Source organism: Pavona decussata, unplaced genomic scaffold, assembly GCF_977016875.1.
Source record: "Pavona decussata unplaced genomic scaffold, jaPavDecu1.1 SCAFFOLD_73, whole genome shotgun sequence".
In the NCBI taxonomy this organism is placed as follows: domain Eukaryota; kingdom Metazoa; phylum Cnidaria; class Anthozoa; order Scleractinia; family Agariciidae; genus Pavona; species Pavona decussata.
Genome location: NW_028145492.1, coordinates 109,482 through 127,832, shown reverse-complemented (window position 1 = coordinate 127,832; position 18,351 = coordinate 109,482). Strand labels below are relative to the sequence as shown.

The 18,351-nt window shown below is 38.6% G+C and overlaps 2 protein-coding genes and 1 non-coding gene across 6 annotated transcripts; 2 read left to right on the top strand and 1 right to left on the bottom strand.

The window, feature by feature from the left end:
- Positions 1–1,593: 1,593 nt before the first annotated feature.
- LOC146476708 (adenosine receptor A3-like) lies at positions 1,594–10,979 on the top strand. 4 transcript variants are annotated; one of them, XM_085114189.1, is made up of 4 exons: positions 1,594–1,792; positions 2,126–2,214; positions 7,367–7,451; positions 9,761–10,979. In XM_085114189.1, exon 4 carries the CDS (start codon positions 9,818–9,820, stop codon positions 10,874–10,876), a length of 1,059 nt encoding a protein of 352 aa, XP_084970315.1. In that variant the 5' UTR covers positions 1,594–1,792; positions 2,126–2,214; positions 7,367–7,451; positions 9,761–9,817; the 3' UTR covers positions 10,877–10,979. The 4 variants fall into 4 exon arrangements, with proteins under 4 accessions (XP_084970315.1, XP_084970314.1, XP_084970317.1 ...); XM_085114188.1 differs by lacking the exon at positions 7,367–7,451; XM_085114191.1 differs by lacking the exon at positions 7,367–7,451 and having other exon boundaries at positions 9,761–9,969.
- Positions 9,196–9,268, bottom strand: Trnaa-agc (transfer RNA alanine (anticodon AGC)). The gene has a single exon. It is a non-coding gene; the product is annotated as a tRNA-Ala (tRNA).
- Positions 10,980–14,038: 3,059 nt separating the features above from the next.
- Positions 14,039–15,358, top strand: LOC146476707 (octopamine receptor beta-2R-like). Its single transcript, XM_085114154.1, has one exon. The coding sequence runs from the start codon at positions 14,119–14,121 to the stop codon at positions 15,085–15,087; it is 969 nt and encodes a 322-aa protein (XP_084970280.1). The 5' UTR covers positions 14,039–14,118; the 3' UTR covers positions 15,088–15,358.
- The last annotated feature ends 2,993 nt before the right edge of the window (positions 15,359–18,351 follow it).

The window sequence follows — 18,351 nt, the reverse complement described above, 5'->3', positions numbered from 1 at the left end:
GCTTGTTTCTATCTCTTGCTTGTTTATTTATTTATTTATTTATTTATTTATTTTTACTGATCGAGAATCCGGTTGCACACAATCAATTCCATTTTAACCCGAAATAGCGTTTTCGAGTAGGAACTCTGACAGAGAGGGTAAGATACCACCACGCCAACTCAGTGAATGTCAACAAAAACGTCATAAATGCTGGTGAAAGATTAAATAGAAGAAAGACCCTCGCATTTATTTACAAAACTGAAGCCGTTGCAGAAAAAAAAAAAAAAAACGGAAAAAATTCAGGCTTGAACGGGATTCGAAACCATGACCTATGCGATGACGGTACAGTGCTCTACAAACTGAGCTCTCAAGCCAACTGAGAGCTTTTTCACTGATCAGAATCGGGTTGCACACAGTAAGTTCCAATTCAGAAATAGCGTTTTCAGACAAGAGCTACAGTGAGCGTAAGAAACCTTGACGCCAAACGAACGTCAACGAAAACGTCATTAAAACTACGTAATACGGCCGAATTTTTCAATCTGCTGAATAAGCAGGTTCACTTCATTCAAATTGAGAAAGAGAAAGGAACTTGGTTCACCGTTGAATGATTTAGTCATTTCACGTTGTTGTTTAGATGAGATCCAGGACGCCAAAAAAAAAAAAAGTGTTCCAGAAAGCATAACGCATAAGCGTGAAGTTCTTATTAACGGAACCCGTGCAAGTTTCGTGAGAGAGTGCACAGATTTTTCTTGGCTTCAGTGGTGCGCGGTTGGGTAACAAGGTTCGGCTGACACTATTTAGACACACAAATTTATGAACTAATCTCCCTCTGTCAAGTCTGGGTGATCAGCCCTGCCAACACCGACATGATAAGGACATGTGCCGGCTTAGTGGATATAGCGAACACTTATGATTATTGGGGGAGACAACCTAGTCACTCTACCCTAATTAATGACACCCTTTCATTTAGACGAACGTTGTTGCCGTATTTGTGTGTGTGAGGCAATCAATAAACTGGCAAACTGACTGTATTTACGTTCCATAATTGTTAACGTTTGTACAGCAGGAGACTGTCTAGGGGAAAGTAAACCGCGGTTGGTGAATAAGCGGTTTGTCTTTGCTCGGCTCGGCACAACTGAAAATTAACTCCTATAGTAGCGCTATAGGGAGATCTAGGGACACAGGATATAAACAGCGCGAACCCCCTGCAAGGGCAACCACAGGAAACTGAAAACACTGACTATTTTGGCAAAACTTGTGGTAAATATTCCCAAATATACCGTGTTTGGCTGATCACGCCTCTATACTAAGCCGAGCTGTAGTAGGGGTATAATTTTCTTAGTGCTAAGTTTTTCCTCATCTATTTTTGCTGGAGCAGTTTCTTTTCCAAGCTAATCCCAAGCTGTTCGCTCTGAATTCATCAGTTGTATTTGCCTGCACATCAACATCAACATGACGTGTTCCATTTAGCCAAAATTTTCGGTTTCAAATTCCGGAAACTTTCTGTGCCAAATGGAAAGGCTTTCGAAAAGCCTCGTTTCTGGTTACAAACCTACAATCTGGTTCGTAAATATAAACTTACGTGATGGCACTAACCGAATGAAAATAGCGGGATGCAAACGGAAGAAGCGGGGAACTCTGAAGATCGGCCGTTTGTTGCCGGGAAAATTCCCGGTATATCCGTGCGTGCATTTCAATTTAGCTGGTTAAACCAGAAATCTTGGCAAAATGGAAAGCTTTCGTGATCTGACAACAATCGGACGAAATGATACCTCACGTATGGATACCAACGACTTAAAAGGATTTTTATCAGGTTGGCTCTAGATCTCGGACACAAACTGATTTTGTATAGTTGATTTATGTTCCTGCACGTGACAAACAATCAATACATGACGCGATCTTTCTGAATAGATGTGAATAAACTGATAACCAGTGAAAAACGTGCTTGAAAATAGTATCAAGACTACAACCGACAGTTTCGTTCTAGTGAGAAAACGGTTTCGATACTGAGTTTGTTCTCAAGTTTCAGTTTGCTTTTTCCATATTCCACATTTAATTTTGTGCGTGGAAATAGCGCAAACCACTCACTCAGCTACCCATTATTGATTTTGTCAGGTGTGTCAATTGATGTTTGTTTTTTTCGAAGGGTCTGTTCACAACTTACCCATCTGCCATCGCCAAGTTAAAATTGTTTTTCGTCATCAAATCCCGCAGGATTCGAGGCTTAAACGGCAGGTGAGTGTTAAATGATTCGATCCGACATTTCTGAAAATGCTCAAATCCAGATTGCTATATTCTGTGGATCTTCCTTTTTACATTTCTTTTCCAAAGTAATCGTCATTAACTTTGCCTATTAAAAATATGATGCCGGTAGAGTGCAGTTGATGAAAACGTTTTAGAGGGCGTTTCTGCTAAAAAAAAAAATGCTACATCGTTTTGGCTATCGCTATCCTCTATACTTTGTCAGCCATATTTCAGCCTATCTTCAAAGTTTCATTCGTTTAAAGCCTTTTTACACATCTTACAAAGTCGGAAAACCGCACCGATGTCATAACCATATTTGATTTGTATATTTTAAAGAAAATATTTCAAGTTGGCTTTCAATAGCCATAATGTACTTTGAACTAAACGAAACAGAGAATCGAAGAATCAGATGAATTAGATTGATACGTGTGTAAGTTCGAAACGAAGTTCTAACCTAATATTCACAATCTTATTAATAAAATCTCTGAGTTCAGTTGATTATTTGTATAATCGTGAGACAAAACATGTGCGCCCGTTTATAAAAATCTTGAAATCTCTCGGTGTGCGTAAATTTCGATTTCTATCACGGTACGAGCAAAATCTGTACCCGGCTTGGCACTACATTATTATTATCTTAAGTTAAGAGTTTTGTGTTTCATGGTCGTACCCTTAGGCAACTTGCTTTTCGAAATGCGTTTAATTATTATCTTTCTGGAACTGCTGATAGTCTAACTATATGACAGCATTCAGTGGTAAGAGGGTCACATGACGCTCTTACTTGGAATGGTGCCCTGATCTCGACTCCATCATGATACCATATCGAAATAAGCATTGAACATGCAGTCCTTTCCGCTTTTTGTGCGTCGTGCAAAAGTGTTGAATTGCAAACAGGAAACGTCATAGAAACATTTGACTTAATTATTTGCACAAGGGAGCAAACACATGTCTTTTTCCAAGAAAATAATGGAAATCTGTTTTAAAGGTTGACGTGGAACCCTTTTATGTTTGGATTGGCGCATGGAATTCATTAAAGGTCTTGAAAGAAGCCACTTTCTATTGGTATGAGGTACGAGGTTAATACGGAACAGGGGAAATCCAGTTGTCTTTTAAAATTTGTAGGTGCTGCTTTAATTTGGTAGCAATAAACGTTAACTATGAGCTACTATGATCAAATCGAAATGGTTAGGTTAGACGATATTATCATAGGAGGCTGATGCAGTGTTTGAAACCATCCTTTTCTTTCAGAGGCAGCCAACGGTTCGTTTTGTGGAATATCTCTTCGGAAAAAGAGCCTCAGAAATTTGAACTTAATCATGATAAAAAAACTGTAATTTTCTTTGATGTCGAAATTCCGCGAAAAACGTTTTGTGAATGCGAAATTAATAAGGCCAGCCAGCAATTCGTAAAGCCAATAGCTGCGAGAAAAATTAAATTAATTTAAATTTTCAAATAATAAAAGAATCCGAAAAGGTATACAGGAAACAATCCAGAATCAAAGAAAACAAGTTAAGGAATACAGAAAACAACATTTTGACTATTCTGCTTGAAAGTTCTCGTTAGATGCTCCTCTTATTGTTGTTGTTGTTCTTCATCTTCTTCGTCTTTTTCTTCATATCGGTTTTCTTTTTCTTTTTCTTGTGGTGCCATGCGTCAAATTGTCCATCCTCAATGTAAGCTGGAAACTCACCAGCTCAGAGCAGTACCATATCGTAAAGATCGTTTAGAAAGCCGACAAAAGAATACAGACAAAGCTTTGCTGCGTCCGACTTCCCTCTTGTGCAGAGTTACGTGTCATACGTCATACGCGGTTTGAGACCTCGTCATACCGCTGACCGACTGAATCACAGTCTCTTATGAAATTCCTTGCCAGAAAAATTTTGGTTTCAATTCACTGAATTCAGTACTCAAACAAACGCCATGTTTAAGCAACGACTTTACGTCCACAAGGGAAAGCAAGTTAAAATAAATTCTTAGTAGTCTCTTTCTCATCCTCGTTCTCATGATGGAAGAGAATGGACTCTGAGGGATATAAAGCGAGGCAAATGTAAGGGGACCACTGTAATTGGCCTTTGCTGTGGTGGCTCCCCTGCCTGAGTGTCTTCTGTATATTTATTTCGTGGCAAAGCTCAATAAATAAAAGTAAAAAAACCTCCTTCGCAACGCGATCAAGGCATAATAACGTTGCTCATTTGCAATTGAGTGGGAAGGGAATCAGTTTGGGTACTATCCCAATTAATCGTTTTTCCAAACGCCTTTAGGGCAGATAAATGCTTCTTGACAAAAACTATCATCCGCCTGGTACATTATCTCGTACACAGTTTGATTACAATCAATGTTTTCACTTTTTGAGGAGTTACACAAGACCTTTTTCACGTATTACCAAACTTTTTGTTAGAGAGGTAGCCAAACACACTAACGATTGTTTGACTCATCTTTTACATCAATTTTAGCCTTCCAACATAATCTGTCTACGTACCAGTGTACTAAATACGATAGTTTATAACAGAACTGTATTTGTCATATATTTTGTTGCAAACCGGTACCTTGAACACAGTTGACCTTAAGTGTCAGAAATATTCACATGGTAACTATATTTTTTCTAGTATCATGGTAATCCCTGAGGAACTAATAAAGGAGAGATCAGTTTCTTGATTACTAAACACAGAGAATCATTCAATCACGTACTGTTTATATATAAGAAAGTCATCTTTTTAACTAACTGCCTCAGTTTAAGAATCAACAAAACGTCTGGTGGATTGGATTTTTGACAGAGTTGATTGGAGAGCTAATCTTTGATCACTTTCTCCTTCTGCAGGAAGGAACGCAGGAACGAAAAGGCAGGTAAAATGATAAAACAAATCAAACAAAGCACTTCTACCAAAACAGAACATTTCTTCCCTCATTACGCGCCTGATGTTAGTCTTGTCAGTGCGGTAAAGAACCTTTGAATTTCAAAAACGTTTGGATGTCAAAAGTTAAAGACGGGTTTTGAGAAAACAGAGATGTTGGAAGAAATAAAAGGGGAATAGAAATGCAAAAGAATAAGTTAAAAATAGCGAAAATGACACTGAAAAAGAAAAAAGCGCGCAATCTCAGTACTAATTATCGTTCAGTGGTTCGCTGACTACGTTGTATTTGACGCCTAAAGCTTTAGCTTTCGTTGACGCTTGGTGGTAACGAAACCCTTCTGATCATTCGCTAGCTGACAGCCGGCTAACATTTTGATCTATTTTGCGTTTTCCAACAGAGGTGTACGGCTACATGCACACTGATGCGTTTCCGATTAACCGAAAACGCATCAAAAGCTTAGCGAATAAATTTGCATGCGTAAATTACTTCATTTTAAGCAAGGAGATGAATAAAACAGCTCGTGTAATCAGCGATATTTTCAACAAGGAAACGAAAGGACACATAGCTTGCGCCATTCGAATACATTGATACGCTATGAGAAATGTTACAACGCCGGGTCCTCTATGCGTGTGATAGTTAAAATTTTAAATGCGCTCATGAGGTTTGTAGCATTTTCCACGTCATGATTTCCGAAACTCTTCCTTTTCACTGTCCACACTAGTACTACACTGCTCCGTTTTCAAATGTATCTACTCTGGAAAACGTTTTCGATCGTCTTATTGAGGACGGAAGGCCATGTCGTTTTTACTTTTTATTTGCATATTCTCTTCATATCCTGAGGGAAAAAAGGACGACTCCTCGCATTCGCAGACATTCAGTTCAAGGAAAGCAGGAAGCATAGGGTGCTCCCCATTTATCAGAACTGACTTGCCAGATAGTTCAGTTCGCAAACAGATTGTACCAAATGTTTTTATCCTGGTCCTTCAAATTTCTTCGAAATAGCTGGTGTACCATTCTCGGAGTGATTATTTTTCATAATAATTTAGCATCATCCCTTCAAAATTCCGCTTTCGATTTACAACGGTCTAAAAACAGGTTTCCTTTTTGACCGGAGATGGTAGTGACAAATGTTCTGAAAATTACTAACAGTTGTCAGTTTGAATTAGAAAGGGTTTGCTAAATACAAATTGTACAAGGCATCGCGTGATCGTGTCCTATTTTGTGTATTTCAATAAATGATGGCGTCGCAAGTGTCCTTTCGTTTCCTTGTTGAAAATATCGCTGATTACACGAGCTGTTTTATTCATCTCCTTGCTTAAAATGAAGTAATTTACGCATGCAAATTTGTTCCTTAGCAACTGAAGTGCGGGCAGAGAAAACATCCATCTAACAGGCGGTCATTATTTTTCAGTCCTGCTGATACCCAATACCATTCATCAGCAGCTCTCCGAGTTCGCGAATTTATCTCAGACATTAAATATACAACGCGATGTTTACGTGCCGACTCCAGCTGCCCAAAACGTTTTTCTTTTGTTGAATAAAGTTTGGAGGACTTCTTTTATCTGTTATAGTAATCCTTTAAAACTTAGAAGATCAAGAAGGAATTTGAAACTATACATGGAACATTATTTAGGTTTCCTTAAACGTTAACGTTATCTCAAGGATCATGTTGTGGACCGTTTTGCACGCACTTGAAACAATCGCAGCGATATGAATTATGCGAAAAAATGAAATGTCACACGCAAAATAAGCTTTAAAACGCTTCATTTGACCATCATTTTTAGACGTTTGTTGGCGGAGAAACGTTTTGATGTTTTTGAATTGAAATAACATTAAATCCCCGTAACACAATTCTTAATAATTTGCATGATTCACAGACGTCCTTATTGAATTTGAAGAGTTTTACCCGCTTAAGTAAAAATCCTTTCTATCCGTTTGAACTCCGGTCCTCTGAAATTTAATTTTATCTGGATAATTACGAGATTTCAGTGCGGCCCACGAAATCTGAGCACTTCTCTTTCTAAATATTTGCTGAAACCAGGCTCAGTGGTCAGATTTAATCCACAGAATGCATATATCATAAGAATTAGAATACACGATTCAGGAATATCATACGCCTATGTGGGGTAACTTGCTGATAATCGACACGAATAAGGCTATAATTCTGGCATAATATTCCCTTGAGTGTAAGCGGAAGTCAATTCTAATTGACTGGCTAGAGAAAAGGACACCTGTTCATTTTCAATTATCTAGAGGGTCGCGACTGCAGCATTAAAGCATACCGTATTTATAGGCGCGGCTTAAGCGAGGCACTTAAGTTACACCACTGCAGTTAATTTTCCCGTGAATTCTTAAAGCAGCCTTTTACGGAGCTCGAGGTGAGTTCAATTTTTCTATATCATGGTTAATAAAACGTTTTAACAAAGAACAAGTCCGTAAGATCATAATCACGAGGGGATGTTAGCTTTTTAAAACTTCCATTTATTTCTTGCGTGAAAACGAGAATATTAAATATTGACACCAGAATGCGGTGGAACAAATGCAAACCGGCTTTTAAAACAAACCTCTTATAAAAATGTCTTGATTCCGATTCACATTTTCTTTACACTCTCTGATAACTAAACAACGTTACAATAAAATGTTCTTTTCCGCTTTATTCACAAAATATTTGCGTCTTTACCGTGTGAAGAATCACAATATGGTTAACCCTGTGAATTTGAGCGATGTACTTGCTAGACTGATTAAAGCTCAGGCTTGTAATAAAATACCGACATTAATTGAAAAAGGACTTAAAAATGAAAAACAACCAACTTCTAAGCACCGCATCGACAAATAGTTAGCTACGTTCTCGTTTATTCGGAAAAAGGGAGTAAACTCTACACAACGCGATCAATTTGTCTGCCGTACGTTTCAAGGAAGATGGTCTGAGAGGGGTCTAATTGAGACAAAACACGGAGAAATAAAAGATCTGAATTGGAAAAACAGCACACAACAAAGAATCAGCAGTGTCATGCATCAGTTCAAATTCGGACCGACATCTCGGGCATTTTCCTTCTTTTTTATTTTCAACTTCTAAACCGATTATTATAACTTTTTTTTTTTAGTTTTTATTTTATTATATATTATTTCCTTACAATACTCTCTGCACAGACACTGTGCGGATGAAACATCCTTGCGTTCAATTAATTGACTTTTAGAAAATTATGTTCTATAAAAATTCGTGCAAAATTGCAATTATCTTTGCCACCCGCATGTCGCTAAGGCCAATCGTGGCGGGCTGCCTGGTGGGATGAGCAGTAATAAAAGTCATAAAAGCAGGAATCTAGCATTTGCCAGTACCCATGAGCAAAAGAAATGACTGAAACGATCAAACAAGCAAACCAAATGGTTATCCGGCAAATTTACAGTTGAAAAGTTTAACATATCTGATATTATGAAAAACTGGATCATTGTGTAATGCAATTTCAGGGATTTGATTGGTAACAGCATTAATGTTTTTTTTCCTTTGTCCCTGCACTAGCCCCAATCACTCTAAAATACCTTCGGTTAAGTCATTATAAGAGGGTCTACATGAGGGTGATGGGGTCTCAACTACCAGTTAAAATTTAAGTCATTTCTCAGCTGTGAGCTGAGAATTCGGCCATTTCTCAGCTATCAGTTTATTATAATGGATCTCGTATGACTTTTTCTTCTCAAATGTTCTTGCGGTCTTGTATCGTATCAGCTGGCGGTGTCCCTCTCGTTAGTGTCGAATATCATTCGAAGATTTCCAAAGAACTTTCGAGTAATTATATATAATTGCAATTTCTTTCGAGACTTTAAGAACACTGTTTATAACCTTCTTACGCCCTCGCGACTTCTAGAAACAAGTTGTGAGAAGCTCGAGCTCCGAGCCATCTTATTCTCTACACATTTATTGGAAGGTCGTTTGCAAGTAAAATTCACACTAAACTCAGGCAAAGTTTAGAAATCTCATGCAACAGTTTTTTGAATGAATATGAATATATGAGACATAATTTATGTTTTGTACTGCGGATGAAAGATTAATTAAATAGAAGAAAGATCTTCGTGGTTAGTACACAATTTAAGCAGTTGCGAAAAGAAAGCCTGAAAAAAAAATTCAGGCTTGAACGGGATTCGAACCCATGACTTCTGCAATGCTGGTGCAGTGCTCTACCAACGGAGCTATCAAGCCAACTGGGAGCTGGTCATATTGTGAGTTCGTTATATTTCCGTGAAGGATGAATAAGTGAATATGAATATATGAAACATATATTTTGTAATGTTTCTCAGCAAGAGCTCAGCTACCAGCTCAAAAATACCTGCCGTTTCTCAGCTGACAGCTTAAAAATTGGCCGAATCTCAGCTCTGAGTTAACCCCATCAGGTATAAAGGATGATTTAGCTGTCAAAATGACTAAAAATCATAAACTTGGAAACACCTCAGGAAAGGCAGCAGGCAACGAGACAAGAAGCCTTTTTTCAAATTTTGAAAAAATTGGTTCGGTCCGGTGACGAGATGATCATGATTATAATGGTTTACTTTCTCCAGTATCCAACTGTCACCCAGTGACCGTAGTATACCTATCCAAATAAGTTAATTGCACTGAGTAACAATGCCGATAGTAGTTTAATTTGGGCGTGATATAGGATACTGAAAAGCACACGATCTTATTTTTCCTCTACAGTGTCCAAAACTGAAAAAGCACTAGAGCATCTTCGTTTACAGAAACCTACAGGAGTCCATGACCCAGTTCAGAATGGAAAACGCCACTTCTAATGAAACGACTTCTGACAACTCAGAGATTTCAGATTTCGTCAATGGAGTTGGCGCGTGGTACTGGGTACTAAGAGGTCTGGTTGGTGTCATAATTTTGGCGGGAAACGGTCCTGTCATTTACCTGATAGTCACGTGTCACAGGCTTCACACCATATCTAATTGGTTCATTCTCTCGCTTTCATTGGCTGATCTTTTCGTTGGCCTTTTTCTTATTCCGGTTTCCACATCTTGTGCTCTCTGGACAACTTGCAACTTTCCGGTCTTAAATATGTGCTTCGATCTTCTGCTCTTCGTCTCCATAGCCAACATGTGTATAATGACCGCTGACCGCTACCTCTCCGTGGTGCGGCCGCTGTCCTATTTCCAGGCCATTACCAACTCGCGCGTTCTTCTGTGGATTGTGGCTGCGTGGGTGATTCCAATCATTTTTTCGCTCATTCCTTTGGCGTGGATTTTCTCTGATTCAATGGAGATGAAAGAGAGAGCACGCACCATATACGGAACGTTTCAAATCATTGGCTTCAACGTTCTTCCCTGCGTCATTATGCTGCTTATTTACGGCCATATTTTTGCCATTTCTCGAAAACACTGGCGACAGATTCGTGCTTCTACCGTGAACCGACTCGCACCCGACCCAGAGACGATCAATCCACGACGAACAAGGAACGAATGGTCTTCAACGAGAGTCTTCGGTTTGGTCGTGATATTCTTCTTGCTGTGTTGGATGTTATCTGCCTACAGACATTTCTGTGAATATTTTAAGCTGCGTTGTCCCATCTCGTTTGGCACGGTGGTCGCCTCACGTTTCCTCATGGTGCTTAATTCGGCGATTAATCCTTTCATTTACGCCTTTCTAAAGGAGGACATCAAACGAGAAATGAAGAAGAGGATTTGTAAAAATGGAGGTACAGCTGTGGCTTTCTTCAGTACCTCAGTCCACAGAAAGAGAAACGGGACACATCACCCTGGAAAATCTCCTCCTGAAAGATCGGTTAAACAAACGCATATTCTTTGTAAGTTTTAAAGGGGAAGTACCATGCATGGGATTTTGACCTTTTGTGATGAAAATGGTGCGACAACACGTTCACTACGTCACAAATTAATTCCTAAACATCAAGAAAAAGAAATCAACTGAATTCTTGAGAGAAACAACTCATGACCTGCTCTAGTGTATTTTGGGAAAGAAAACACTAGAACTTGAAAACAGTTAGCCAAACTTTTTTCAAGTTGCAATCCATTCTAACCCAGTCCATCTGTGGTCAGAGACAATCATCGATAGTCTTAGGGCGCGTTTTTTTATTCACAATTCTGGAATGTGAATGGACAGAATGTAAAATGCGCGCGTTTTTCTATTCCGCATTCTTATTCCAGAATGGACAGAATGCCATTCCATCCATTCTGCTCCCAGGGGCAGAATGAACAGAATGTTGCGAATGAAATCCAAGATGGCGGACGGCGAGATGAGCGCTGCGGATTCAAATACGTCTCTACAAGGGAAAAAATCAGGTTACACTTTTGGACAAAATGAAACATTGCTTCTAATTTCATTGTACCAAAAGTACAAGGAAAATTGCTGCGATAACGGCTGCAATGGCAGCCTCTTCATCGGCCGCCATATTTGTTACGCAATGTTTACTCGGCCAGGACCGACGGGGGTTTTTTTATGCAGACAATCCGAATTATTCCTAGCATTCCGTACCAACCATTCTTATTCCAGAATTGTGGATAAAAAAACGCGCCCTTAGTACACTGGGGTGACAATCTACAACAAATCTGAACGATATTTTTAGATTTCTGTTGATAAAAGAAAAAACGTTTTGGAGTTTTTGATATGACACCAAATTCCCGTGATACTTCTCCTTTAAACTCACCGAATAGTGAATCCAAACATAACACACTTAAGAGGAAATAAAACGATATCAACTTGAAAAGGCCAGCCAGGCTAGTTTAATGTACCTTATATAGAGAACTTGACTTGTCAGGAGAATCCATAGAACTAACTGAACAATTTAGTTTCTAACACAGTGAACGACAGTATTGAATATTGACACATGACAGGTAGCCAGATGGTCCTTTTCTGTAGAATCTGTCGATCCCTTTTATTAATAAAGATAGGACAGAAAAAGCAATCGCCATATGCACGGTTTCATTTTAATTTAATTGCTTCCAAGTGACAGCAGTCAAGCTTCTGTTGACATACAAGTTTGACAATCTCCGTAAAACAGCTAATAGCAAAATGCAACACCTGGTCCCATTTGTTCAAAATGCGGATAAGTTGCTATCCAGCGGATAAAATGTATTGGTTGGAGTACATTTTGTCTTCTGGGTAGCGCTTTATCCACTGGATAGAGTTAGCTGTTCAGTTTGAACAACGGGGTCCTGGCGCATCGTACTGGGATCAAAAAGGATTGGCTTGTTTCATAATTTTAGCGGGAAAACCTGATGTTCTGCATGAGGAGTCTGACATGTAACCTCTTGAGATTTTGAATCTGGAGATGGTTTTCCTTTTGTTAAGTAATCCTCCATCGTCAATCTACAAACCCGCACGGCTCACCTTCCAAGTAATGGTCCAAATTACCCACAACCCCCCCCCCCCCCTTCCCCAAAAAAGTAGAGTGGCCCAATACGTCCCACCCCATCCCAAAACTGGGTACAATTGACTTTCCCGCAGTGTCGAACGTTTTATAGTTTCTATAAGTGTCTGTGACAAATGATGCGCGAAAATGTAACCAGGAAACGTGACGTGAATTGTTTGTAAAACCAAAATATGGTAGATAAACGCCGTTCTTCTTTTTTGGTATTCTGCAAAAGTGGAAATTTAGAAATAAATACAATTTGTAATTTTGGCGCTATCTGGAATGACAGATGGCAAGAACAGCACCGGGACACAAGGACGTGAACGGAAATTAAACTGAAAACATCAAAATTACGAGAAACGTAAAAATTGTTATAATTAAGAAAGTCGAATTGTTATTGGCTTTAGCTCGCTCTCCGCATCTTGGGGACGTAATTCCTTTTTGCTACGTTTATAAGTAAACAGGTTCTTTTCTCTCGATATGTAACTTGAAAAACACGACGGCGGAGTCAATCGCTTTTTGCAAAAAACTGGAAGGACTTTCTGGGACATTTTGCTGAGGTAAGCTCACAACGCCAAGAATTCGCTTTGGATGTATTTTTAGGAATACGATGAAGAATATTCAAAATTAATTCCAGTAAACAGGTGAAGGGCCGGAAGCATATGGTGTATCAGAGAATTAACTCTGCAGCGAAAGTAAAAGTTCATGAATTTCCTTTTGAGCATTAGTCTTAAGAAGCAAATGGCAATCCACATAAGGCAAACTAAAACATTCTTAGACCGGTCGGTGGGAATCGAACCCACGACCTCCGGATTAAGTCAAACGTTGCTCTATCGACTTTAAGCTACGAGGCCAGACGGGAGCAAGTCCTCTGAGTGACAAAGAACTGATGACAGTTCACGGCAAGGCGAATGTAAAGGAAATAATGAAAGTAGTACCGCAGAGCGCTAGTGACACACATGGTGAATAAGGTTGCTTTCGGCTCTGGAAAAAGCGCCCATGCTCTTTGTTGCGGTTTTGAAACGAGACCGCGTGGTTTATGTCTTTTTGTAAAATCTTCGCTTCGATTTCAGTAATTATTCTTTGGATATGTTGATACAAAATTGGCGTCTTCAATGATTAGAAAAGTTACCGATTACTTTAACGGAGAATCCCGTGTAACAAATTAAAGACTGTACTGAAAAATACTGATATACCTCCATTGGTTAAGAAAACAAGTCGTTTTGCATACACCCGCGCTTGAAAGTTTCTTTAAATATGGAAAACGTTTGCCTGAGATATTCTAAAATATTCTTTGCATCTTTCTCGTAACTTATTTTTATCAACTGTTCTTTTGAGCAAGTCATTTTGGGCCTGCTCGCGCGAGCACCTTTTAATTTGCTAGTTGTTTAACTTAGTGATCAGGCTAAGAGAAATATGAGCTACTTGTAGTTTGAGATAAACTCAAATGGGATGCCTAAATTTCAGGCGCCGGTAAGTATAAAAATTAGCATTTAAATAAGACATTTGCCGTGACGGAATATCCCGTTTAATAAAACAGAGTAAATATTGTAGGTCCATTTAAACTTTGCAAATTGATAAAAGAAAGAAAACATCATCCATTAATTATGTCGGGGATCAATAATAACACGTTTGTTACTAAAGTTTCATTTTGTTTCCGTTTTCTTTTCCATGCAACAGAAATAAATCGATGGAAAATCACAAAATGGAAAACTACAGATCAAATAAAACAACTCTGACCGCAGGATTCGCTGATGACGTTGGCGCGTGGTACTGGGTACTAAGGGGGCTGATCGCCTTTGCAATTTTGGCGGGAAACGTTCCCGTCATTTACCTTATAATGAAACGCTACAGGCTCCACACGATATCCAACTGGTTTATTCTCTCTCTGTCATTTGCTGATCTTCTCGTTGGAGTTTTTGTGATTCCGGTCTCCACATCTTGTGCTCTTTGGACAAATTGCAATTTCTCAGTTATGGTTCTTTTCTTCGATCTTCTGCTCTTCGTTTCCATTGGCAACATGTGTGCGATGACCGCTGATCGCTACCTATCCGTGGTGCAACCGCTGACCTATTTCCAGAACATGACCAACTCGCGCGCTTTTCGATGGATAGTCGGCGCTTGGGCCATTCCAATCACTTTTTCGCTCATTCGCTTCGCGTGGATTTTCTCGGAATCGTTGAACGAAAAACGAAGAACAGAGATGATCTACGGAACCTTCCAAATCATCAGCTTCAATATCCTTCCTTGCATCACAATGGTTGTCATTTATTTGCACATTTTTTTTATTTCTCAAAAACATAACCGGCAGATTCGCGCCATGTCTGTGACCCGTTCCACACCGAGGGTATTGAATTCGAGACGGATAAAGCAGGAACTGTCCGCTACAAGAGTGTTTGGCTTGGTTTTGATATTTTTCCTGTTGTGTTGGTTGTTATCCGCCTACCGGCATTTCTGTGGATATTTTAAACTTTCGTGTCCCAGTTCTACTGGTATAGAGCTATCATCTCGGTTGCTAATGGTAACCAATTCTGCCATTAATCCTTTTATCTATGCTTTGTTAAAGGAGGACATTAAAAGAGAAGTGAAGAGGAGGATTTGCAAAAACAGAACGGAAGTTAGAAGATTCAGTGCATCTTTCTACAGTCTCAGTCACTGAGGATCATTTGTTAATTTTGGATGGCTTTTACTGATTTGTCTTAATTTTTTAGATTTTCAGAACGACTATTGATTGTTTGGTTGCCTGGTTGATTGATTGATTGATTGATTGATTGATTGATTGATTGATTGATTGATTGATTGGTCGAAAAACGTACATAATTCTCAGGGAAAAAACGCTGCTGACTTTTCCTCCAAAGGTTTAAAAGTTTTTATGAACACTTGCTAAAAAGATAAGTGTGTGACGTTAATCTGATGGTGTCACGTGAGGACAAGTTGTGGCTTCAAAGAAGAACGTTGAAGCGCTCGTGCCATTCACAGCTTGAGCCAAATCATGATAGCTCGTGGTAGTATCAAAAACTTAAAACGAGTGAATTTTCTTGTACGCTTCGACGGGTATCATACAATTAAAAATTGCAAAAGCCGCGACTTGAGTAAGGCCGTTTAGGAATCTTACGGTATCATGCATTGGCCAAACAGTTTAGAGAGGTATTCAGGATTGTGGAAACTCAGGGGCACCCAACGGTTCGTTTCGGTGTAAAATCAGTTCCGAAAGGCATTACTCGCCTCAGAAATTCGGATCAAATTGTGAAGTAGAACAAGCGTTGTCCTCTGCCAATAGACCCTTCTCCAAAATGGCGGCCGAAAATTCAAATAAGTTAAAATTAAAAACATATTCTAGCACTAGAAAGAGCACCTTTACTTTAGTGACCCAGTAAAGTTTCAACATATCAGGTATGATATCAGCTGAGAAAATGTAAGTTGAAAAATGAACAATTTACAGAGGTTTGTATGAGTGGAGGTATGACGTATACCCCGAGTCATACAAATGTCTGTAAATTTGTCAAATTTCATCTGACATTTCCTAAGCTGATATAACACCTAATATGCTAAAACTTTGCAAGGTTACTAAATTAAAGGTGCCCTTTGCAGTGCTGGTATCAGTTTTTCATTCAGTTCAATTTTAACTCATTCAAATCTGTTACCGTCATTTTGGAGAAGGGTCTATTGCCACTTTCGCAACATTGAAAAATCAATCCCTTTTGCTTTGGGAGGGGAAATACGTTGTTGAAATTGCCAAAAACGCCACCTAGCATTTTCGGAAAACCAACAGCAGCTCGTAAATTCGGGGAATACGATTCCTTTCCTAAAATGTTCAGCAATTTAATGATTTAAATTTTTGCAGGGATCGATTTGATTGGCTTAGCGGCCATAGTATATGAGCCATTAGATCATGTCCGAGAAATAGCAGCCATTAGATTGAAATCAGCGCGTTCGTGGAATAACTATTGTTAGCTTTCCCTCACTGCATACTGATATAAACCACTTATTTCAGCCAGTAAATCGCAAAAGAATTTTCTAATCATTACGCGTTAAGGACGGTGCCTACTATTGTTACTGCGCATACGTTCTGCGCATCGCGAGATACTCGGGTTTCCTATGGGTGGTGCCTAATAATACAGGAATATTTTTGCGCGGTTTAAAATTATACGGAGAAAGCAGAACTTACCAAATGTCGTTGGTATCTCAAAAGAAAATTGGGGGTTACCATGCATTTTTTAGAGAAAATTAAGCTTCAATTTAGGAAAAAATCCCATACATTGCTTTATATTTTGGCACTTTTTAGAGATATTGTTGCTTAATTATCTCTGAAAAATGCGCGGTCACCCCCAATCTTCTGTTTGGATTCCAATAGACCTTGCTAAGATCTGCTTTTCCCGCATAGTCATAAACTGCACAAAAATACTTCGGTATTAGTAGGCACCGTCCTTAATTCCTATTGATTATAGCACTTCATCACCGAAATTTTGCTAAAAATTCAATGAAACCTTACTTCGATTACGAAATGTTCAATTTGGCTAATTTAAATTATCTAAAGTCTTATAAAATAACGACAAATTTGACTGAAGTTGCGAAGGTCCACGTTTCGAATTCGTGTTTGTCCCTTCTAGTTGATACGCATAAACGCTTCCCATCAACCCTTTCAGTCCCGATATCAAGATGCAAATTCTCCTTACCATTTTCTCTTTATTTCTTATGTTACCAGTTAGGAGAATTTGTTTAAAATAAAAAAATGTCAGGTCTGATCATTTTCGTTATTCTCCCAACCTTTATGTTTGATCGAGCAGTGATATTGTAAGGAGAAATTAGATGCTGATTATTTTTGAGGTATAAAAGGTGAAATTCAAAGCGCCAGTTTTCAAAAGGATGCTATGAAGTAGTTAATAATATAAGCATAGGACAACCATATGGTCTTCCTCATGTGCAAGGTTTCAGTTTATTTACACTTGGATATAGTATTTACATTGTATATACGAACATAGGAATAAAATAACAAATAAATGGAGAAAAAAGAAAGAAGTAAATGGCTTTGGTAGAAGTGTACGGTGGTCAGAGGAGTTAAGCTTTCGAGCTAACAACAGTTTTTTTAATTTTAATTTATCTTTTCTATTTTGCATTGCATCCTTGCTTTTCATCTTGTTACCGTATAAGACGCGAGGCCAGGGGATCTTAAGCAAGCTCTGTTGGGCTTTTCTATAAACATTTGTCGAAATTTTCTATATTAAAAGATCCAAATGCATATTTATAGCCTCTTTGAGTTAAACTTCAGACAGTATTTATTTCGTATTGTTTAAAAACGCTTTTAACTATTTGCGCAAGATTTAAAATTTAGCAAGTACTTTTAGAAGTGAGCCAAGTCTTTTACAATACAATAAATCGACAAATTAATGAAATTGAATTATCATTAACAATAATACATTTTTAGGGCATTTCCCACTCAACAGCCAGACAGATGAGAAAAAATGTGGGCCTTTGCTATCAGCTGCATTTTTTTCCAAAGGCATGATATTAAATTCTTAAAACAATACGACTTTAACTACTGGCTGAAGTTTAACTTCAAACAATAGTACAGGAGCCCCTGAAATTTCACATGGGACTTTGAAGGGGAACAGTTGCATCCAAAACTGTCATCTGTACCGTTACAAAGCTTTATCAACTTTCCAGTCGGTCGTGCTCTCGTTCCCACGAATACAAGTAACAGCTGAATTTATTTAACAGTGTAGCGCGACATTATCACAGGTGACCCATTGTTTTACAACAATGCCAATAAAATTCTCAAAACAAAAACGCCCGCAATTCTTAAGGGCCTTTCTTCTGATTAACCCGCTTGACGATTAAAATTAAATGATCAGGTAGTCGGTTTTCAGGTTTTAAAATAAGGATACTAACCGAGACATTTTAGTTTTCACCTGGGAATTTTTTC

Coding starts and splice junctions, on each gene's coding strand:
- LOC146476708 (XM_085114188.1), top strand. CDS start 9,818: ATGACCCAGTTCAGAATGGAAAACGCCACTTCTAATGAAACGACTTCT.
- LOC146476707 (XM_085114154.1), top strand. CDS start 14,119: ATGGAAAATCACAAAATGGAAAACTACAGATCAAATAAAACAACTCTG.